Source organism: Sorex araneus, chromosome 9 (assembly GCF_027595985.1).
Source record: "Sorex araneus isolate mSorAra2 chromosome 9, mSorAra2.pri, whole genome shotgun sequence".
NCBI lineage: Eukaryota > Metazoa > Chordata > Mammalia > Eulipotyphla > Soricidae > Sorex > Sorex araneus.
The window spans coordinates 64420538-64443832 of NC_073310.1; the positions used below are offsets into that span (position 1 = coordinate 64420538).

The 23295-nt window shown below is 53.4% G+C and overlaps 1 protein-coding gene across 3 annotated transcripts in view; it reads left to right on the top strand.

Moving 5' to 3' along the window:
- BEND7 (BEN domain containing 7) overlaps positions 1-22785 on the top strand; it is a 79501-nt gene extending 56716 nt beyond the window's left edge. For 2 of the 3 annotated variants that reach the window (XM_055147565.1, XM_055147567.1), the window contains 3 exons: positions 12369-12488; positions 17628-17681; positions 20480-22785. In XM_055147565.1, the coding sequence (XP_055003540.1) occupies positions 12369-12488; positions 17628-17681; positions 20480-20541 (236 nt within the window). In that variant the 3' untranslated portion in view covers positions 20542-22785. The remainder of the gene's footprint in view (positions 1-12368; positions 12489-17627; positions 17682-20479) is intronic. The other variant, XM_055147566.1, reaches the window with a different exon arrangement.
- Positions 22786-23295: the final 510 nt, after the last annotated feature.

A 23295-nucleotide genomic window follows, 5' to 3' on the forward strand; every position in this document is an offset into this window, starting at 1 on the left:
GTGATGAGGAGATGACTGGCAAGGTTACTTACCCCGGAGCGCCGTCCTGTGCCTTTCAGGCCCCGCCACTGCTGAGAGGCGGTCTCTTGCTCTGGGCACACGTGTGTTGCTTATGATCTCCGTGACTTTGAGACGCCCCAGTTTCCTCCTTGTCAGTCTAGGGGTGGACTTGCTTTTGCCAGTCTGCTTGGACTTGGGCTTGTGAGACCAGCGGTTGGTGACTGACCAGCTGTGGAAGGTTCTGTGTTCTGATTCTTCAGGTTTTGCTCTTGCTTCATTCTCCACCCTGAAACATCTGTTGTTTTATAGTGATCCGTCTTATTCTGCCCGCCACATTTCTTAATTTGTTACTGTTCCCACCTGTTCTCTGTGCTGCATTCTGAGTAATTCTCCAACTCCCTAATCGTGGGTATTAATTTCATGATTAGCCTGTCCTTAGGATTTTAAGTTTTCTGGGACTATGTTTTTTGTAAGTTCCATCTGGTTCTTTTTGAAATCAACCTTCTTTTCTTGATGCTTTAAGTCCTTCTTTGATATCATTCATTTTTTTTTCTTTTTGGGTCACACCCAAAAAGCGTTGCACAGGGGTTACTCCTGGCTTTGCACTTAGGAATTACTCCTGGCGGTGCTCAGGGAGCCATATGGGATACTGGGAATCGAACCCTGGTCGCCGTGTGCAAGGCAAACGCCCTACCTGCTGTGCTATCACTCCAGCCCCCAGCATTCATCTCTGTTTTTGTTTTATTTTGGGCCACACCCAGCAGTGCTCAGCGGTTACTCCTGGCTCTGCACTCAGAAACAACTATTGGTGGTGCTCAGGGGACCGTATGGGATGCTGAATATCAAACCCAGGTTTGCCGAGTACAAGACAAACGCCCTACCATCTGTACAACCTCTCCAACCCCTCATTCATCACTTCATTTAGTTATTTATTTGGCTTTTTTGGGACACACCCAGTAGTGTTCGGGGATTAGCTACCCCTGATAACTAATGGCTCTGCACTCAGGAATCACTCCTGGCGGTGCTTGGGGGACCATATGGGGTGCTGGGGATTGAACTCGGGTTGGCTGCGTGCAGACAAACCCCCTCCCCGCGGTCCTATCTCTGCAGCCCCTCATTTACCACTTTCAGTGGATTTATTTCCCTCCCATTGCTCTAAGTCACTGGACATCTGCTCCTGTTTTTCTTGGGTTACTTGGCCCCGGGCCTGCGGTGGATTCGTATGTGCTATAACCGTCCTGTGCCGTTTCCTCGGAGGCCAGCTCTCCAGCGCCCCTCAGAGGGAGTCTGCATTTCCTTTGCTCTTGGGCCCAGGACACGTTCAGTAACAGGGAGGGTGTAACTTCAGCTCCCGAGCCTGCCTGAGGTCCAGGCATTTGGAGTTTTCTTTTTTGTTTTGTTTCTGAGCAACACCTGGCGATGCTCAGGGCTTCCTCCTGGCCCTGCGGTCAGGGCTTCCTCCTGGCAGTGCTCAGGGGACCATATGGGATGCCGGGATCAAACCCGGGTCAGCTGCGTGCAAGGCAGACGCCCTCCCCGCTGTGCTATCCCTCCAGCCCCAACACCTGGAGTTTTCTGAGGAAACTTCCCTTCCTCCGTGCGAGACTGGACAGTGCTCCCCGCCGGTGGAGACGCGCCCCTCAGCGCTGTGCAGCCCTGTGACAGGTTCCGTTCGACCCACAGGCTTCCTACCTGACCCTTCACTCGGGCCCGTGACTTGATTTTCCTATTTTTTCCTTTTTTTTTCCTAATAATGTAGGAGTACGGCTATTTGTTCAGCCACTGATGAAGATGATTGAATTGGGCATAAACTCCACATTACTTTTTTTTTTAATTGTATCACCGTGAGATGGAGTTACGGAGCTTCACGTTGAGACTCAGCATACAATGATGGAGCACCCGTCCCCCCACCAGGGCGTTTCCCATCACCCACATCCCAGTCCTCACCCTGCCTCCACGGCAGGCAATTTCCCCAATACTCTCTCTCTAATTTTGGGCATTATGTTTTGCTCGAAGTTTCCCACCACTATTCAAGCCTTCCCACCAGTGGCAGACGCTATTTGAATATCATGAGCGCTCACATGGCCACGACTGTAAATGTAAATTTCTCGATTGTAAGTGGTTGGGTTCCAGAGACATCTCTGTGTGGCACTAATCCATTTTGGGGTTCAGCTGGGAGTCTCTGGGCCAGGGCTGTTGGTGCGCTAAGATGGCAGCCGGTGGCAAACTGGGCATGACAGTTTGGACTGGAGTCTGCTGGGCTGGCGGGGACCCGGGGAGGGGCGGCCTGGAGAGTCCGCCCAGGACTCCTGTTTCTTTGTGAGGGCCAGGCCTCCCCCACGCATCTGGGGAAGTTTCTTCCTTCTCTGCGTGTGTGTGAAACTCCAGGCTGGGCCACCCCCTCCTGCTCGCTCCCCTCCTGCCTTCCCTCCGCTTCACCGAGCGCTTCTTGCGGACAAGGGGCCGTTTGTTCCCAAAGTCCTCGCGACGTCCCGGCCAGCACCTCCTGCATGGAGCCGGGCTGCTCTCCGCGCAGGGGCGAGGCCGGGTGCAGGGGGGAAATCACCAGCGCTGGAACTGCTCTTGGTCAGCCTCAGCACAGAGAGGCAGGCCCCGTGCTCAGTCTCAGCCCCCCGCGGCCTCGGGCAGGGCGGCGTGTGCCTGAAACTGGGTACAGGAAGGCTTGTGGCAGCAGAGATGCGCCCGTCAGCCTGGCAGGGCCGGGGCTCAGAGGGTGAGAAGCCAGACCTGGGGGTTCTGGCCCTGGGCCGCTCGGAGCAGTTTGGGACAGCGGGGAGGGCGTTTGCCTCACACGCGCCAGACCGGGCCCCAACCCCCGGCACTGTCGGGTCCCCAGAGCCACGCATGAGCGCCGAGTATGGCCCCAAACAAAGCGAAACAGAGAGGCTCCTGACCCCTGCGGAGAATGATGCCTCTGAGCCAGGGTCACCCCGGGCCCTGGGGAGGCCGTCCAGGAGACATGCCCAGCCCTCCCACCCTCTCCCCTGCCTCCTGCTCTTCGTGTCCCACATCACACTGTGCAATCTCCTGCCGTATCTCAGCTTTTGCTTTATCCTCATTCTATCTGCTGGGCTGCCTTGTGCGCAGGGCGCTGCTGCTCTGGTGCTGCAAACAGTGCCCGGAGACGTGGCAGACTGCACTCCTGAGTGCTGGCGCTTGTATCGGCGCCTGTTCCCGGCTTGGCCTCTCACCCACGTGTCCGGGTCGGGGAGGGGGCAGTGCGTGTCTCTCACTGGGACCGGGAACAGGAGTGACAGACTGCCGGGGGCTGGCAGAGCGGCATGACACTGGGGTGGGCTGAACGGCCACGCCCCTGTGCCAGACAGCACCTGCCACCGTGGTGTGGGCACAAAAGAGAGATCCTAGAAGGTGCTTAGGTTCTAGAAGGTTCTTAATGGCTACTCCAGGGAGCACAGGACAGTAATGTGAAACAGCCATTTCTGCAGCTAAGGTGAAAGTTCGAAGGTTAGAGACTAAAGGTCCAGGGGCTGGAGTGATGGAGCAATAGCACAGGGGGGGAGGGCGTTTGCCTTGCACACAGCTGACCCGGGTTTGATTCCCAGCATCCCATATGGTCCCTCGAGCACTCAGGAGTGAATCCTGAGTGCAGAGCCAGGAGTAACCTCCGAGCATCGCCATGTGTGACCCAAAAAAGCAAAAAAATTTAAAAAATATAAATAAGTAAATAAATAAATAAAGGTCCAACCAGACATGATAGTCCCTCAAGCCAACGCAAGACTGAGTCCAGAGCAGAGCCCTAACGCTCCTCGTTCCTTCAAAGGCTGAAAGAGGTGAAGATGCTGAGGACGGAGGGAGAGCTTGAGGCAGCAGAGATGGCAGGAAACTGAACCTAGCACACTAGTGTTGCTGGGACCACAGCGGGCTCTGCCGGAAACCGCCCAAAGGCGCCAGTGACGGGCTCGCACTGACAGCAAGTCTTCCCTGTGGGTGACGCTCCCCTCTGGCTGGAGGGTGGTGCTGGCCCCAGAGCTTCAAAGGACAGGGTGACCGCCTCGTCAGGAGATGCGGCTGATGAGGATTTCCAGCCTGAAACAGACGCTCGTACACCATCCTGAAGACCCTGCCTTCGGGGGAGTTGTGCTAACTCCACTCTCTGCCCGTTGTGCCGACTCCGCTCTGCCCGTTCTCCACCGGCAGACAGCGAAGCCTGCGAAACAGCCGGGTGCCCACATGATTTACTGGATCATTTGAGCCTATTATTGAGACCGCTGTTCAAAAAATAAAATTCGTTTCAGGACTGGGCCGATGGTACAGTGGTAAGGTGCTTGCCTTGCACGCAGCCAACCCAGGCTCAATCTCCGGCATTCCAGATGGTTCTCTGAGCACCGCCAGGAGGGATTCCCGAATGCAGAGCCAGGAGTAACCCCTGAGCATTGCCAGGTGTGGCCCCAAAACTTAAGAGAATAATACAATAATAAAGAAAGGCATTTTGCTGCAGCTGCCAGCTTGGCAGTTCCTCTGGAGGACCTGGGCCAAGTCCACTGAAAACCTTCTGGGAAGGATTCAGCACTGCAGATGCCACGGAGAATGTTTGTGAGTCACGGGAGAAGCCCAGAGCGACAGCACCGGCAGGCGCTGGAGGGGCTGAAGGCGAGCAGAGCAAGGCTCTGGGGCGGGAACGGGGGGGCTGGGCCTAGGAGCAAGCCCACGGGTCTCACTGAGCAACCGGAGCTGGAGAATAAACGTGCACAGGGGAGCCGTCGCTGTTCAAGGAGGAGCAAAGAAATGGGACCCTCGGGGGGACCCAGCCCCTCAGGAAGAGGCGTGAGCAGTACTCCACTGAACTGACAACAAAGGGTCCAGGATACGGCATGAGCGGAGAGAGCCCTGGCAGGGTTCGAGGGGAATATGGCAGGAGCCGACTGCAATTCCGAAAGAGGCTTGACTCGAGGTCGAGTGCTGGCACACGGCGTCGCATGCTGCAGAGAAATCTCTCAAGAAAGGGCGTGTGACCACGCAGCAAGCACCGTGGCTGTCTCATGTGAAGAACCCGTGACCTGAGGCTTCAGCCACCCTCCAGCCAGCGCCGACAGCCCCGGCCACCAGAGACGGGCGCTCGCGAACACTCGCTGGAGCGTTTCCATAGTGAAACGTCTTGACGTGACGGGCCTCACTGACTTGCTGTAGACAGTCTGCCGGGACGTCCTGAACCGCGATGGTGTGGAGACGGCTGACCGGCCTTCGCACCCGGACCAGAAACCAGCCTCACTCCCCGGCCACGTTCCCCGGCGTCTGCAGCAGAGGAGCTGACAGCTCCGCGGGGCCGCGCGTCTGCAGGGGGAAACGGCCCACCTGCCTCGGGGGCTCGCTCTGCTCCCACAGCCCCCGCCCTCCACCTTCAGCTCTGCCCTCCCGGGTCTGGCCGGCGCGACACTCCCACCGGGGCCCCCTGCGTCCTTAGTTCCAGGTCCAGATGCCACTGCCTCGTCCCCTCTCCCTGTTCCTCCTCTGAGTCGCTGAGTCTGCAGCCCGGGCCAGGCCTGAGCAGTGCCGCCCCTCCGGCCGGGCAGCTGGGGCCACGAGTGGCCCCTTCCCACGGGACTGCCCTAGGGTTAATTAACCCTGTGCTCTCCAGGCACTCTGCTGCTCAGTGCAGGCAGACGGTGCCCCTTGCAACTGCCACCCGAATTTACTTAGTCCTCTCTAGCTCGAGTTACGGGGAGCTGGTCCTCAGTGGGTGAAACCCCCCTCCCGGCCCCCCAGGGTTTGGACGGAGTTTCTGGCCCTGCACAGGTGGGAAATGGCTCGAGGACAGTCCCAGGACGCTCCGGAAGGCCTCGAGACCATAGTCCTGCTCCTTCCTTTTCTCATCTAGAAACTCGGCCGCTGCGTGTGTTATGTTGATGAATCACTGAAAAGGACATCCGAGCAATGATTTATAAATGGCCAGTCTGGAAAACTGGAGAAAGATGCACAGGATAGCATTTGTGAAAATCCAGGCTCTGCACCCAAGAGCTAGGGCTGCACCAAGAGCTATCGGGGAGGGCGTTTGCCCTGCATGTGGCCAACCCGGGTTCAATTCCTAACATCCCATATGGTCCCCTGAGCACCACCAGGAGTAATTCCTGAATGCAGAACCAGGATCAAGGCCTGAGCATTGCCGGTGTGACCCAAAGAGCAACAACAAACAAACAGAAGTAACCCCAGACCATCACTCAGTGTGACCCAAAAAGAGCCAAAAAATAAAAAGTGAAAAGAAAAGAAAATCCAGGATCTGTTAGAAGCAGGTGGGCTGGAGTCCTTGGTGTCAGAACCAACGGCGCCAGCCCACCCGCGCCCAAGCACCCGCTCCTCTCCCTGCCCCAGGCCAACTGGCCTCTGGATCTGGGGCATCTCCCAGCCCCGCCTGGCCCTCTCCAGCCCTCCCCACGTCCACCAGGCCTCGTTTCCTGTCCCTGAAAATAGCACCAATGCTCACAGCTCTCGTGGAACTATTAACTCGCTATTGATTTGCTTATATTTGGAGTTCAGTCATTTTTCTTTTGCAGAGTCCACGGGCTCATCTACAACTTAATTAAGAATTAAATAATTTATGTGGAAAATAATCTCTTTGAGCTGCGCGGTTGGGGGCCAGCTCTTTCCCCTGCTTTGGCCGCGTCGTCTGCGGCGTGACGTTCGCAGTACGAGCTCTGTTGGGTTGTTGTTCTGACGCGATGCGAGACAGAAGGTGCTGAGCTTGGGGGCCGCGTCACCTGACCAAGCAGCAGCCGGCACGAGCAAAGAGGAGGGTGCAGACTGTCTCCCCGGCGCCCCCCTTGGCAGCGAGGAGCTCTGTGCCCCACCCTGTCGCCAGCCCCCTGCAAGATGCTGGGCAGACCCAGTGAGGACCTGGCTTTCAGTTCCGCCTCATGCCGACCCCTTGTTCGCCCCGTGGCGAGCTCCAGTCTCAGAGCTGGGCTGGCACCGCTGGTCAGTCTTCTCCCGGTGAGCACTGATGACAGGAGTCCTGCCCGCAGCCTCCTGCCTCCCCAGGGTCTGCGAGAGCGACTTCCTGTGGGGACCCGTGCTCGGCTCTGCCCAGTGGCCAGATCCCTGGGCCCCAACAGAGGAGCAGCGGTCTGGGGACGCCCCGGCCGGTCAGCTGTGTTCTCGAGTGTTCTCGCGTGTTCTTGGCGTGTGCCCTCCCCTTGTGCCGTGTGTCCACCCAGGAGGCTGTCAAGTGCCACCTTCCTGGGGCGGCTTCTCCATTATTTATATACAATTAAAGGGCACTGTTCAAATGAGTGCAGGCAGCGGAGAAAGTCATTATTCATGTCCAGGTCCAACTGAACACCGGCCATTTCCCCGCTGACACTCCGTGCCTCGGGACCCTGGATTACGCTCTGCAGAGTGGGTGCTTTACCTCTTTCATTGCGTTCACTTCTTGGCCTCAGTCTTTCTGTTCACGTTACTGGGACTTGTTTAAACTCATCCCCTGCCTCCCCTTAATGTACTGAGAAGGGGAATGGAGAGATGTTTCTTCGGACCTATTGCATGCTAAGGACGAAAGCAAGTGGCGGTTCTATCATCCGTAGTGACGCGTTAACAAAGAGGGAGGCCAGCGCATTGGGGCACTGCCTCTTTTCACAGCGTTACTCCTAATGTCACTGTCGCCCGGATAACAGCTTGACCTTTGGCTGTAGATTCAGAGAGGGGAAATATATTCTGCCCATCGATACCTCTATTCACCTGGCCTATTGAGCGTTTTCCAGATCAATACAAGGGCAGGCTCTGGACCTTGTTCCAAGGCACATCTGCACAGATCTGCAGAGAACGGGAGTTCATCTTCCGTGCGCAGCCTGGTTAAAAGTCTCTTTGAAGCTTGGATGGAGTTCACGAAATAGAATGTCAGGAATTCACCCAGTGGAAATATTTGTTTATACAGGTATTTTCAGAAAGCCTAGCACAGGCCGTCAGAGGTCTCAGGGACCCGGGAGACAGATTTCCCTGGCTTCTTACTGAAACCTCTACATTTTCATTGAAAAGAGAGGAAATAGGGGCTGGAGCAATAGCACAGTGGGTAGGGCGTTTGCCTTGCAAGTGGCTGACCTGGGTTCGATTCCCAGCATCCCATATGGTCCCCTGAGCACCGCCAGGGGTAATTCCTGAGTGCAGAGCCAGGAGTAATCCCTGAGCATCGCCAAGTGTAACCCATAAAGGAAAAAAAAGAAAAGAGAGGAAATAAATAACCCAGGGGCTGGCAAGACGCGCCCAGAAGGGCCATGTGTGGGACCCTGGTTCAGTGCTGGCCCTGGGGGTGGCCCTGGTGTTCCCTGGCACGGCACCCACCCGCCTCCGCACTGAGGCGTCTGTCTGAGTTGTCTGGCATGGCTGGAAGTTTCCCCAAAGACCCCTGACCACTGCTCGGCCGTTCTACCCACCAGATAAAGGAAAGTAACATTGTTGCCTTTTCAGGAAGGACAGACAGGGTGCTTCCCCTGCAGATTCTCTCTCGGGACTCTCCGCCGCGAACCCCTCCCAGAGCACGCCCAGCGCCCGCCCCACGCAGCGCTGGCTCCTGGCGGCTGCCGCACACATGCCGGGACCCACCCGGCGGCCGCAGGACCCAAACCCGCCGTGCTAATTTGGAAGCACTCCTTCTAATGTGCGCTAATTTGAACACATGCATTTCAGAATGTCAGGAAAGAGGGGTTGCCATGGAAATTGATTATATAAATAATATTACAAGGAAAGTAGATGTTTACCTGCTAAGACAATGTATTCAGTCAATTTCTGGGTACACATTTTCATATAAACTAATAAGGTGCTAAGTACAAACATTATTTTTCCTCTTCGTTAAAACAGGACTCTAGGAACCAGTCGGCAATTCTCTGATTAGGAAACATGATTGTGGGCACTGCAATATACTCAATAGTGTCCTTTAAATAAATTCTATTAATTAAGACTTCCTATCTGTTCGGGAGCCCCTCACCCCTAGTTGATCTGCGGGGGGAAGCCGGCAGCCTTTTGGCTTCCGTGAGGAGCTGCGGAGGGAAACAGGCTTAGGTGGCAGATGTTACTGGCTCCTGCTCCCACACCGAGGGGCTCAGAACAAATGAAGACCCCAAAAGTTGTCTGGCCCCTAGTGCTGGGCAGGACGGCGCCCCCGCCCGGGTACCCCCAGTCTTCTGCGGTCTTCCCTCCTCCAGGAGGCCTGTCCTCTCACCCCCGGGGCCCGCTGCCCTCTGAAGAGCTTCGTGGAAGACCCTTCTGCCCCCCAGCTGCTGAGTGTCTGGGCCCTCCATGGAGGCCACCAGCCTCGGCCCAGCATCGTGCCGGGAACTGCTCGGAGCCTGTGGCCCTGCTGCCCTCCCAGCCCTCCCCACGCCGGTCATTCCAGAGTCTTCCCGAGTGCACCGCCTTGCCCTGGAAGCCCGTGTTCCCAGACAGCAGGCGGCAGCGCGGGCGGTGGGAAGTCGTTGGCTGTCCCCTGAGCTGTCCCCTCCTTCACAACGCTGGGCCTCGCTGGCTCTCCGAGCCAGTGCTCCGGGCGCTCGGTACGTCCTCCCAGGCACGGTGTTGGCTTTTGCCGTTCTCACTGCTACGTCTGTGCCTGGCAGCCGAGTGGTGCCCCCCTTCTGCGGCGCCCGAAGGAAGAGTTCTGCTCCTCCGAGTGACGTGTGCTCTCAGCTGCCTCCCCCTCTGGGTGTAGCAGAGCCCGTGACGCCCCAGGAAGGAGGAGCCGCCCCAGGCACTGTGCTGGTCCCCACCTGGAAGTTCTCCACCGCTGGTATCCTCACTGTCTCACTGGCTGCAGTGCAGTTTTTCCATAAATGATAACATTTGGTTCCCGTGCTCCCTGACCCTGGGAAGGAGAGCCTAGTGGTTTGCGAAGCCGTCTGTGAAGAGCACAGTGATCGCTACTCTTACCCAAACCCAGGGTTCCCTGACTCTGGCAAGGACGAAACGGGCAGCCAGCAACGGAAACGTTTGGTTTGGTCTAGTTTTGTTGTGGTGGTGTTTTGGGTTGTGGGTTTTTGTTTGTTGTGGGGGGGCACACCCGATGATGCTCAGGGGTTACTCCTGGTTCTGCACTCAGGAATTACTCCTGGTGGTGTTCAGGGAACCATATGGATGCCGGGGATCGCACCCAGGACAGCCACATGCAAGGCAAGCTGTCCTATCTCTCGGACCCAGCCTGCAGCTGTGAGAGCATTAATGATCCATTTTCTTTTCCTGTGGGAGGCTGAGGGACGTGTCCTGCAGTCCATAGGGACAGTGTCCAGCATGGGGGTTGGTGGTCAGGTCAAACCTAGTGTTCCCACATGCCAAGCAAGTGCTCCAGCCTTTGAGTCACTTCCCTAGCTGAATCTGGTCCTTTTCTCCGTTGGGTGCAACAGCATTTGTTCTTGAATGCTGTTTGGTACTTGGCACAGCACCTGGCTTCAAGAATGTGTTGAATTCAAAAGGCCTCTACTTCACGCAACATTCTAATGCATCCAGAGAGCAGGGCTGGTCCCCATGCCAAATGTTCTGCAGAATGATAAGAAATAAACATCCTGTCTGTTCATTTTACTTCCAGTGAAGTTGGGAAAGATTCGCAGCAGACTGCTTTACAGTGTAAAGACTTCGTGTCTGACACTCGGTCCTGGGTCCTTAGTCTCATCTGTGAGAAGTACCACCATCCCCTCTAAGACAGACCTGAACGCAACTAAACTGCCAACCCTGTTGTTTTTTCTTGTGCAGAAAAACTGCCTAAACAGTCACGCAGCAAATATGTGTGTGGTGAAAATGCCTGCAGCAAAGAGCTGGAGGGGAAGTACCTAGAACTATCTAGAACTGACTAGAATGGCTCAGGTCCGTTCCAGCCTAACATCCCCTCACCCAGGTGGCCATAGTCGCTGCCCCCATGCTTCACGTCTCCTCTCCCTCTGCCGTCTCTTCCTGCCCAGCTGGTTATTTACATGTTTATCTCATTGTCCCCTTCTTTTTCAATGATTCCTAAAGATACGTCTCTAGAAGAAAGCTTACCCAGGGCATGAGCTTTTCGTGTGTCTCATCATAGCTTGCCATCCTACTTCCCCAAAGGGTTTTGCCGGTGTGCGTGTTTAAGTGTGTAATGACACGCCAGTTTTATCAAGTGTCAGCTTTTCGACAGTTTGTCTGTTTTAGTTGGTTGAGCATATGTTTGTGAACATTCTTTGGCTGACCTATTAGTTGAACATGTTTCCTAATGTGTTTTTTGCTAAATATACTTTGTTCATGATCCACATGGTGACTTCTGAATTGGTCTCTTTGAATTAGCTCTTTAGGCGGTGGTAGAAGCTGAACCTTCTCTGCCAGGTTTAATGCGACTAGCTTGGCTCACTCGAGTGGAACATTTGTTTCTCACTGCACTGAAAACACGCAGCTTTCTATCGTTAAAGCTGCCAAGATTCGCCACTGTTACTCCTTTCTAAGGGAAGCCTTTAAAAACTTGAAAATGACCAATATTTTCAAGACCAAGTCGGCAATGCAATGTGACTGCGCCTCTGGTCCCGCCCTTCCGGAGAGTAAGATGACAAGACAGATGTCAGATGCCCGGGGTGGAGAGGGAGGCGGACACCTCAGCAGCAGCGTCCGTCCACGCGGTCACACGTGGTATGGCTTTCACGAGCTCATGGTCTTGCCTCCCTTTGTCCCAACACGATTCTCCATCATATCTTTGTGCGTCATCACTGGCTGTCTCCTGGGGACCGGGACAGTGTGAAGAGTGTGGCTTAGCAGCAGTCTGAAGCACTTTGGGTCTGGGGTGTTGGTCGGGGATCACTCCTGGTGGGGCTCGGGGGGCTGTATGCTGGGGATCAAGCCCAGGCCCCCAGGTCAGTCACACGCATGGCAAACACCCTACCCACTGGACTCTCTCTTTGGCCCCTGACCAGGAACTTGATTAACTTTACTGCACGATGCTGATGTGAGTACTGATTGAGTTCATAGACGTCATGACAAAGTCTTCCTTTTTTTTTCTTTCGGGTACGATTTTGCATTCAATTTGGAATGAACCCAGATATGAAACTTTTAATGCATTTGCTGAGCACTGTCATGGGGCCAGTGGGCCCGATTGGAAGCTCTTTCCTTCTCTGTTCACACATATGCACGAGTGCAGAGGTGCAGAAAGACTAGTTTCCACAAAATGCTAATAACTCGACATCTGGTGCTTAAATCAGACACTAAGAAAGACTTAGTATTATCCACGGCTGCTTTCATTTATCAAGCTCTGTCTCCACAAATGCAGGGTCCCCTGGAATACTGACAAGCACCACGGAACTTGACATCCTCTAGAATAGACTGTTTCCTTAGGATGTACTCCTATTTCAGATCTGCATATTTTGTGTGTTGAAGTAACAATATTTCGCATTTTCTTTCAGTCTTCACAGAAAAATACTGTACGGCTAATCATGTGGATAAACTTCCTGGCCCGAGAGACTGGGTCCAGATCCTGCAGGATCAGATTAAACTGGCCAGAAGAAGGTTAAAAAGAGGCTCAGGTATGAATCCACCACAAAGACTAATTCCAGGCCCTCTCTGGAGCTCTCCGGCTGTCCGTCTGGACTCTGCTCTGGACCCGGCACTGGCTCTTGTCTTTTGAAGGAGAAGCTTCTGTAAAATGCACCATGGATTTTTTTTTAAAGTCTTACTCCAGTGCATTTTGAAATGACTGGAAGATTAAATCGTGAAAATGACACGGTGCCGCTTACCTTTAACAAGACAGACAGAACGTGTTGCTAATCTCTCTGTGCCTACAGCTGGAGCGTGGTCTCTGTCTAACTTGCTTCTGTTGCTTACTTATTTTTGTTTGCTTGGAATTGCATGACTTAATACAAAGATGCTGGTTGCTAGGATTAAAAATAACCGTACAAGGGACTTTAGAGATAGTACAGTGGTTAGGGCGCTTGCCTTGCACTTGGCCAACCCAGCTTTGCTCCCTGGCAACCCCCGTTCCTCCCTGTGGTACCCACAGACACATACGTGCCTGGTCCCTTCTCCCGCTTCCGGGGGGCTGGGAGAGTTGAAGGAGAGAGTGAGGGACTCTTGGCCCTCCTGCGACTAGGCAGGACAGAGCCAGCTGGACCCAGAATTCTGATTCTACCCGTGTGGGTGCTGCAGAGATGGGGCAGGACGTGCTCCGGGACGTGTGGCTCTAGCAGACGACAAGGGGTCCACGTTCCTACAGGACCCACGTGTCCAGCTCTCAGGGAAACTGAGGGGAGGAGACATAAAAGGGGAGGAGAGACACGGTTACTCGCTGTTGTCTCTCAGAGAAGCTGTCCTCATGCACAGAGACACCCCGCTGGTGTCATGCCCGAGACTGGGGCAGGGAGTGTCGCTGAGACGCCACTTTCCCGAACTCCGTGGACTTCCTGCAGAAACACAGCTCTCCCTCGGCCCTATTCCAGATGCGGAGAGCGACTGAGTCCAGCCTGGCCTCTGCCCCCTTGGCCCCAGCAAACCCTCAGGCTTCCCTGGGGATCTCTCTCCCGCCCAGACTGTCCAGAGAACACAGTCCTCAACCGAATCCCACCTCGTGTGCAGTTCCTGAAAAGCTCTGTTCTGCACAGGCGGGAAGCCCAGTTCTGCGGACGGGACCGGGCCCCCAGCGCGCCCACACGTCCCCTCCCCCCAGAGCCTTCCCACACACTCACCTCTCCCTGGCCACGTACACTCGGCCTTGTGTTTGCTGCAGGACACTTTCACCGTCAACACCCGGGTGGGGATGACCCAAGTCGGCGTTTGGGGTTGGCTCCTGGCCACGTCTTTTCTGCCTTGAGGGCAGGAACCTGCCGGGAGAGGCTGTGCCCAGCCCCGTGTACACCTAAACGGCCCAGAGCAGGTCCCAGCCCCCAGCCAGCATGCTCCTCACCACACAGACAGAAACCAGGGGCCCAGGGTCAATCATCCTGCTCACTCTCGTGCTTCTTTTCAGTCTCTGGGATGGTAGAAACAGGGTCTCCAGATATTCTGCACATTCACCCTGATTTATCCTCATTGGCTCAGGTCCTGGAATTAGGTGTGACTCTAAGGGGGCAAAGCTAACCAGCCCACTGGTTCCGGAGTCCACACTGCCTGCGCCTGTGAAAAATGGAAACGCCCCGTGCAGATTTGAAAGGTTACGTGAATCCAAATAGAAATTCATTTGGGCTCTCGTGACATGTCATAATTTTTTTCCCGTAACTGGAATAATTTCTTTCCTGGTGTGGATTTTTATCATTTTCATTAGATTATTTCCTCAGCGCTGAATGTGTGTGTGCCTGTGTCTATATTAGATCTAGGAGTAAAGTTGTCAGTGCTATTAAATTTTTATTGAACTTGCTCCATCTTTTCCAAATTTCACAACTTGCCTGTCACCAGGGAAGAAAGATTTTGAGCTTGTTGTTATTATAGACCGATGTTATAATTAAATTCAGACAACACGACACTTTGTCCTATTCATACAGCACCATATAACTTATGTATAATAATTATGTCTTAATATATATTTCTTTGTTCTTTCTTTTCTTACTAAAGCATTTGATTGCATGGACCTTTTTTGGGGGGATTCCCCGAAACTGTGCTCAGGAGGTCGGAGGACCCCTCCCACCAGTCCTCGGCCAACCAGATCATGGGTTCAATGGTGCTGCTCGGGCCTGGGGGTGCGGGGTTACCTGGAACACCCCAGTGATGTCAGGACACAGGCCATTTTTTTTTAAATGCACATAGCATGGGGCTGAAGAGATAGTACAGGAATTAAGGCGTTTGCCTTGCACACAGTCAGTCCCAGAAGAGCCCCCGCACTGTGCAAGGGCCCTGAGCACCAGCGGAGTGATGCCTGATCAGAGTCAGGAGCAAGCCTTGAGGGCAGGCGGGTGTGGCCCCCAAGCCAAAACAGCAGCAAAACTGAGTCTAGCTTAGCCACAAAGGGATAATCTGTTTATACGCAGATGCAAAGAACACACGTTATAACCAGATGAAAAGCAACTATACATGCAAAGTATAACTCAGCGCATTGCTGAAGTGTAAAGCAAACTGAAGCTGTCGTGGGAGGGGCCAGAGCCCAGAGCGAGGGCGTTTGCCTTGCATGTGGCCAACCTGGGTTTGATTCCCAGCATCCCGTGTGTTCCCCCGGGCATCGCCGGGACTAATTCCTGAGTACAGATGCAGGGGTAAGCCCTGTGCATAACCGGGTGTGACCCAAAAAGAAAAAAAATTCCATGGGTTTATTTTCAGGGGTTGGGGGAGTTTAATGACAGGTCGATAAATGGCCGTGTAGATAAAGCACTCCTCTGGTGAGAGATGGAAGGTATCATCGCTCAGTATTTCTGAAGGTTTTATTTATTTATTTATTTATTTATTTATTTATTTTTTTGCTTTTTGGGTCACACCTGGCAACGCACAGGGGTTACTCCTGGCTCTGCACTCAGGAATTACCCCTGGCTGTGCTCAGAGGACCATATGGGATGCTGGGATTTGAACCCGGGTCGGCCGCGTGCAAGGCAAACGCCCTACCCGCTGTGCTATCTCTCCAGCCCCTGAAGGTTTTCTTTAATCCCAGTGAAACAAGCCCCTTGTTCATCTCCCTGCCCAAAGCCACTCAGACCAATCGGAAAGCCAAGCGCTCCAGCGGGGACTAGCGAGAGGCCCTCAGCCCGTCTCCCTGAACGCCGTCCCGCTTGCTCGCTGCGGCTCTTCCCTGGCCTGTTTCCACCGGAGAAGTGGGGGGTCTCTCGAACGCGTACTGCTCTCTCTCCCCCCGCACGTCTCTAAATAAGTTCCAGTAAAAACTGTCTTACTCACCAGAAAAGAATAAATCCTACATTCAATATTTTTAAATATATAGGATTTATTTTGCCACACCGGCGATGCTCAGAGCTTACTCCTGGCTCTGGGCTCAGAGCTTACTCCTGGCTCTGTGCTCAGGGCTTACTCCTGGCTCTGTGCTCAGGGCACTAGATGGAGTGGGGATCAGACCCAGGTCGTGTGCAAGGCGCGCGCCGTATCTTCTCTAACTCTCTCTCTGGCGCCTAAATAAGTCTTTTTTTCTTTTTTCTTTTTGGGCCACACCCAGTGATACTCAGAGGTTCCTCCTGGCTCTGCACTCAGGAATTACCCCTAGCATTGCTTGGGGGACCCTATGGGATGCCCAGGATCAAAGCTGGGCCGGCCGTGGGCAAGGCAAACACCCTACCCGCTGTACTATCACTCAGCCCTCTAATTCGCTTTTCAAAAACCAGCAATTTAAAGACTTTCTCTACGCCTGCCATTTGGAAGCGCTGTGAACATCTCGGCAATTCACCGAGAAACCTAGTCACAGAGCTTTCGTCTTGCCCTTCCTCCTGCAGCTTGAGCCGCATGCTTTCTGCCGCTAAATGCTCATCTCCATCATCGATTTTAGTGCTTTCTTCTCAGAATCTCTTCCCAGTGCTCCCTCTTTGGGGCCGACTTAGCAGCCCGCAGACGCTGGGCCTTTTACTGCTGCCCGCCTATAGCCATCTGAGGACACGATGTCAGGTGTGAGCGAGAGTGGGAATCTTTGAACGCTGCCAGCCGTAGCTGAGCCCCAACTGTGTCTGAAAGTGACAGCAGTGAAAACAGAAACCGCCCAGTGGGCCCCCGCCCATGCAGCCTGACCGTGGGCGGCCGAGGGCAGTGCTTTAGAGGGGGCAGGGGCGCTGGGACACAGGGCGCATCACAGTGGCCTTGGGGAATGTGCCAGCCTGTCCCAGCTTGTTGGAAGACTGACAAGCCCAGAGTTATTGAACCTCATGGGCACCCCCTTTTCTGTAACTGTCCGGAGGAAACGTGTACAAAGATCAAAGCATCAGAGAAGGGTAATGGTTTGTACTTTCTTTTAAAACACAGAGGGGGGTCTGGAGTGATAGCACAGCAAGTAGAGCGTTTGCCTTGCACGTGGCCGACCCAGGTTCGATTCCCAGCATCCCTTATTGTCCCCCCGAGCACTGCCAGGAGCAATTCCTGAGTGCATGAGACAGGAGTAACCCCTGTGCATCACAGGGTGTGGCCCAAAAAGAAAAAATAATAATAATAAAACACAAATGGACTGTGAGCATGCAAGGCGCTTTCCGAGGAGTTGTGGCAGATAACAGGGAAACATAAAGTGCATCTCTTGAAGAAAGGCTCCTTCCTCCTGCTTTTCTTTATGACTGAATGGTGAGCATTTAGGCTAGCAACACCAGGGTCTGAATTTCTGGTCAGCTCCAAGGAAAGACCCTTGTTCCATATTTCCTAAGCCCAGTTCGCCGAAATGGCCCCGGGCGTAACAAGTACAATCCTTCCCCAGGAGTTCACTGACCCGCCCTTTAATGATGTCATATTTAAACAATTCACCCCAGATTCTGGGCAAGTGTTAAGCACAAGGCAAATGAGTGAAAATGGATTGGAATTACCAGCGATTGATAGAATAAGATTTGTAAGGTGTAAAATCCATTGTATCCGAGAAAAGCGACTATATCACATCTTAAAATATATTTTATTTAAACACGGCACTGGAATCTGTAATGTGAGCCTATTGAAGGGAGAAGAAAGGTGAAAGCTATTATGTATACTGGGGTTTGTAAATCGTATTACTGTACTCAGTAAAATGAATGTGCGTCCCGAAACTAATGAGATTTGTGTTTTATGTTTGTAACCAGCAGAGGTAGCTGACGGTGATGAAAGACTGGACAGCGTTTCTCTACCACCAACAGGTAAAAGCACATTTACATTTCCATCACTGCGGGAAAATGCAGCCCAGGAAAATATTTGCATTACGGTTTCTAACATTACAGATGCAGACCTCCAACAAATTGCTACCAGGGCAAACGCCGGTCCTCCAAGCAGCAGGCCCAGTGCCCTTATGGTTCTCAAGATTTTTCCTATTGAACATAAAAAGCTCCAGTTTTCTAGCTGTTTCATAGTCTTAAAAACCACAGGCAGGGCTGGAGCAATAGCACAGCGGGGAGGGCGTTCGCCTTGCAAGCAGCCGACCCAAGCTTGATTCCCAGCATCCCATACGGTCCCCCTAGCACTGCTAGGAGTGATTCCTGAGTGCATGAGTCAGGAGTAACCCCTGAGCATCTCCGGGTGTGACCCAAAAAGAAAAAAAGAAAAAAAAACACAGGACAGGGGCCAGAGCGATAGCACAACAGGGAGGGTGTTTGCCTTGCAAGTGACCGACCTGGGTTCAATCCCCGGCATCCCTTATGGTCCCCCAAGCACTGCCAGGAGTGATCCCTGAGGCAGAGCCAGGAGTAGCCCCTGAACATAGCCAGGTGTGACCCAAAAAGCAAAAAAGAAAGGAAAAACCACAGGCTAGCGATTCCTAAGAGCTGAGAGGCCCATCGTGCTGCTCCCCCAAACCTTTGGCGAGCTAGTTGCTGACATGAGCTTCTTTCTAGGACGGGAATCCCAGTTTTAGGGCACAGTTGTGTGGTCACTCCCACACCCCACAGTGCTCTGGGTTTGCTGTCCTGCTCCTGCGAACACAGGCCGCTAGCACATGCTGTGCTTCCAGCGCGGGGCTGGAGAAGCTGGTCCCAGCGCGGGGCGTGGCCTTTCCTGCTTGCCGCCCCGGCACTGGCTCCACAGCGTCTCGCTGGCACTTTGCTGTGACGTGAGCCATTCACATGGCTCGGATTCCACCCGCCTTAGGGCTCACGTCATGCTTCTGCCCCGCCCCCTCCCGGCGTTGCTCCCCACCTGGGTCTGACCCAAGAAGTGGCAGCATATTCCCTGCACTTGGCCTTGGGGCTCTTCTTGGCCGCCCTCGCGGTATCTGAAGAGTCTCTGCCCACAAACACCCCAACAACAAAGAGTAGGAACAATCTCAGTGTTTGGGGCTGGAGCGACAGCACAGCGGTAGGGCTTGCACGCGGCCGACCCAGGTTCAATTCCCAGCATCCCACAGGGTCCCCTGAGCACTGCCAGGAGCTATTCCTGAGTGCAGAGCCAGGACTTAACCCCTGTGCATCGGCGGGTGTGACCCAAAAAGAAAAAAAAACAACACAACCAAAAACCTCAGTGTTTCTCTTCTCAGTTTGGGGCAGTAAGAGTTCAGTATTTACGGAGTCGGGAACGGGGAGGCTTGGCCGGGAGCTGTGTTCACGGATGGCACTTCCGGGGCGGCTGGGATGGCGGGGGGCATCGGAGAGGGCTGAGAGGACACCAGCTCCGTGGACAGTTGGAGCTTCTCCGGCGGGGACGCTGGTCACGTGGACGGGCGGCGGGTGAGAAGCTTCCTCCCCAGGCTCCTGCCGTGCAGAGGCCTGTTATGAACGCGGTTTCTTCTCGTCTGCATTTCCACACTCACGAGCGGAGAGACTTGCAGTGCCAGGCTCTGGGCTCCTCCTCTGAACACCAGGACAGCTCGCCAAAGCCATGTTCTTCGCTCGGCCGTTTCCCAGCAGAGGCCCGAAATTCTACCTCTGACAGTGAAATCACGTGTCACTCTATCTCTAATAATGAAACTGTGTGGCAGGGGGCCCTTTGGAAGAATCCCAAGCTGCTCTAGTTGTCTTCACAAGGATTCCTCAGCTCCTCAGCTCTCCCCAGGGACCCCAGGGCATTTGCACTGCCCTTCCTGAGGTCCTTTGACCCAGTGAATTCCAAAGATGGTATCATCGGGAAGCCATTCCCCCTGAAATGATTCCTCTGCCTTTTCCTACCTTGTAAAGCAGAGAGATGTTTCAGAATGCCATAGGAGGGATGGGAGAACCACCTCATGGAACTAGAAAGACGTTCAGGAAATCGGAAAGACATTAAAGATCATCTGAGATGGGGCTGGAGAGATAGCACAACGGGTAAGGGTTCGATTCCCATATGGCGTCCCATAGGGTCCCCTGAGCGCCGCCAGGAGTAATTCCTGAGTGCAATAGCCAGGAGTAACCCCTGTGCATAGTCGGGTGTGACCCCAAAGGCAAAACAAAACAAAACCAAACCCCTCTGGTCTCCCCAGTCCTTTAGTTCCACAGAGAGGAGGACCTGAGACCAGGGATGCTCTGCCGGCTCTCACGCAGGTTTGCAGCCTGGCCTCGGTTCCTGCCTTTCCGTCACACCGTAACCTGCTGCCAGGGTTCGAGCTCGGGGGCCACACCTGGCGGTGCTCAGGGCTTCCTCCTGGCTCTCTGCTTGGGAATTGCTCCTAGTGGGCTTGGGGGACCTTCCGCAGTGCCAGGGGTGTAACCCGGGCCCGTCACATGCAAGCCCAGCGCCCTCCCCGCTGTCCTGTCACTCCGGCCCCTCAGTCACGTGCTAACATCTGCACAAAGCGCCTCCCGTCCAGGTAACCGCTGTGTTGAGGCATTTTCCAACACGGCACGTGCTACTCCCCTGTGGGAACCCCCGCCATGGGCTTGCCTTTGACGGTAATCAGGACAAACTCCCGGGGGCCCAGGCCGGCCTCCCTGAGGGGACCTCGTCCACTCAGAACCTGCCTCTAGCCACCGCCATCCAAGATCGGAAGCGACTCTGGGAGTGACGCCCCTTCACTTTGTCATCTCTGTTGTAGGGAACATGTTTGACACCAGGAGGGAAAACACAGCGGACTCGGCGTCCGATTTCACTGCCTGACGCACCCCGTGACGCTGCTCCTTCGCCTGTGTGACGTTCCTCTTGGGGTTTTCTCAGAGCCACGGCACGTTTTCCGGTGACCGCAAAAAGTGGGTGTTCTGTGGAGTTTCCCCGTCATGTTGGAATCTTTCATACACTTCCTTTGTAACATGTGATAATCAAGCCTCCAATTTGCTATATTTTTTTAAAGATCATTTTTAGAATTAATTTATCACCCCTTAATTGTCCAACATGTGATCCAGTTTATTGTACAACGAAAGAAGGCAGTTCTCTGTCCTGTTGTTTCTTTTTCCCAGACCTTTAATGTGAATATGTGGACTTCTGAAGCATATTTATTTTCAGTTAAGTTGCTTAGATGCAAGTATAAAGGAGAATGTCCGTCTCCAGCCCTGAGAGAAGAGTTGCGAAGGCCAAAACTAATTAGGTCTTTATTGGATTAGAGAGGAAAAACTATCCAGGGTGATGGGACAGCTGTGATCTAAATAAAATCATCTGTGGCATCAGTTCCCCTCCAAATAACTATTTGAAACTAAGTGCAAATGATATATAAATTCTTAGAAAGATGGGGCCAGAGTGATAGTACAACGGGTAGGGCGTTTGCCTTGCACGTAGCCAATCCAGTTTCAATCCTCGGCATCCCATAGGGTCCCTCAGCACGCTTCAGGAGTAATTTCTGGGTGCAGGACCAGAAGTAACCCCTGAGCATCACCGGGTGTGACCCATAAAGAAAAAAAAAAGAGTGTTTTAACAGAGGGCTTAACTATGAATGAGCCAGTGCTTTGGTATGATGTGGCAGTGAGCCACAAACACACTTAATCACTAGTATATACTTTATTTGCTCCCTAGAGCACTTGCCCTCCTCTTGATATACAGCTGACATGAAAAGTTAAATTAATTTCAAAGCAGTATCTTGCCACATTGGGCCCTTGATCTACAGAAAAAAATTACCTCTAGACTTCCTTTCTCTGATGGTGCATTTAAAATACCATTTATTGTGGGGCGAAGAAATGAACAGAAACTTTCTCAAAGAAGAAATCCGAACGGCCAAATTACTATTTATCTAGAATGACTGCACTTAGGGTATAAAGTAAATTCTTTGGAGTCACTGATGCTTGATCCAAAGGCTTGGAAGAGATTCGGAGTGCAGCCCATTCCTGCCATTCCCTATCACTGTCAATTCAGTATCAGAAAGGGTTCCTTAGTCACCCCCGCCCCCCACACACACACTGGACATACCGGCTAAGGTGAGGCCCAGGACTCCTCAGGGACAGGTGACCCTGTTGGCTAACTAAGTGCAGCCCTCGAAACTAAATTCCTTCCTGCTGGGTCAAGGTGCAGTGCCTGAGTTGAGAAGGAACTGTGGGGGGGCGTGTCCCTCTGAAGACAGCCCCTGGTTGCCCTCTCAGGTAATAAAGCTGATCCCAGGTGCCACTTGTGGGGTCTTCAGTGTCGGACATTTGCATCCCACACATGTGTGCTTGTGGCGTCCCAAGTTCCAGAGCTGCGTCTGCTGAGGCCTTCCTCGTGCAGGGAGACGGGGGAAAGGAGTTTCCGTCAACCTTAGCTGGCCGTGGACATTTCAGGACCGTTAGGATTCCTCGCCCTGAAGCCAGCCCCTTGGTTTGGGGGATGATGGGATGGAGTGCCAGGAACCAGGGCTTTTGTCCTTCTGCAGAGGGTTTTTAAGTTTGTCCTGGGCCTCTCCGAAGGAAGGATTTCTCAAGGGAACTGGAAGATCAATTAGTGGCCTGCCCGAGATCACGGTGTTGCTAATAAGGGTCGTAGGCTTTATCTTCCAGCTGCAGGGCCTGATGGATGCACCAGACCAGAAAGTGGCAAAAATCTTGGCAGAGTGGGCCAGAGCTGGAGTGTGCCCCTTGGGGAGGGCATTGCCCAGTGTGTGCCAGGGCCACACCGTGCGAACGCAGCTCACGGGAAGGCTATGTTTCCTAAGTAAAAACTGTGTTTGTGTTTCACTGACTATGACTACTGTGCAGACTCTACCCAGAAATCGTTTTTATAAGCTTTCTTAGCATTAAAAAAATCCATATCTATGGATAATGTCTCCAATCTTATGTATATATGTTTTATTAATATGTAAATATTTAGATTTTTTTAAAATGACTATGTTCTTTTAAAAAATTCAGCGCAAGGCTAGTTGTGGAAAATGGTGTATAACGTTGTGTTGTGAGATCAGCTCCCGAGATGCACATTTGTTCTGGAAGAATCCAATAAACGACTTAAACTGAACAGCCTGTCCGTGCCTGCCGACTGTCCAGCGTCCATCACTGCAAGGTGTTGTTGTTGTTGTCGCTGTTGTTGTTTGGCTTTGTGGGTGCTGGCTCTGTACTCGGGAGTTACTCCTGACGGTGCTCGGGGGACCCTGTGGGATGCCAGGGATCACACCCGGGTCAGCTGCGTGCAAGGCAAACCCCCTTCCCTGTGCTATCGCTCTGGCCCCTAGAAGGTGTTTCTCGGTATTCTCGGGCTCTCCCCCAGAAAGTTTGCTTTCCTCATGAAGTAAGTTTGAAAAAAAAAGAAAGAAGCAGCCCTGGCTGCACCCGAGGGCGTCTCTGCAGGCAGAGCGCCTCGGAGCTGTGCCGGGCAGTCCCGTCTGCGCTGCGGCAGGCCCCGGGCGATACTTGAGCAGTAAGTACCGAGACGCTTGAAACCTGACTTTAAATGAATTAGGGAGCCTGATAATCTTCACTTGAAAGGTTAAGCCCTGCTTCTATGGAAACAACACATCAGCCA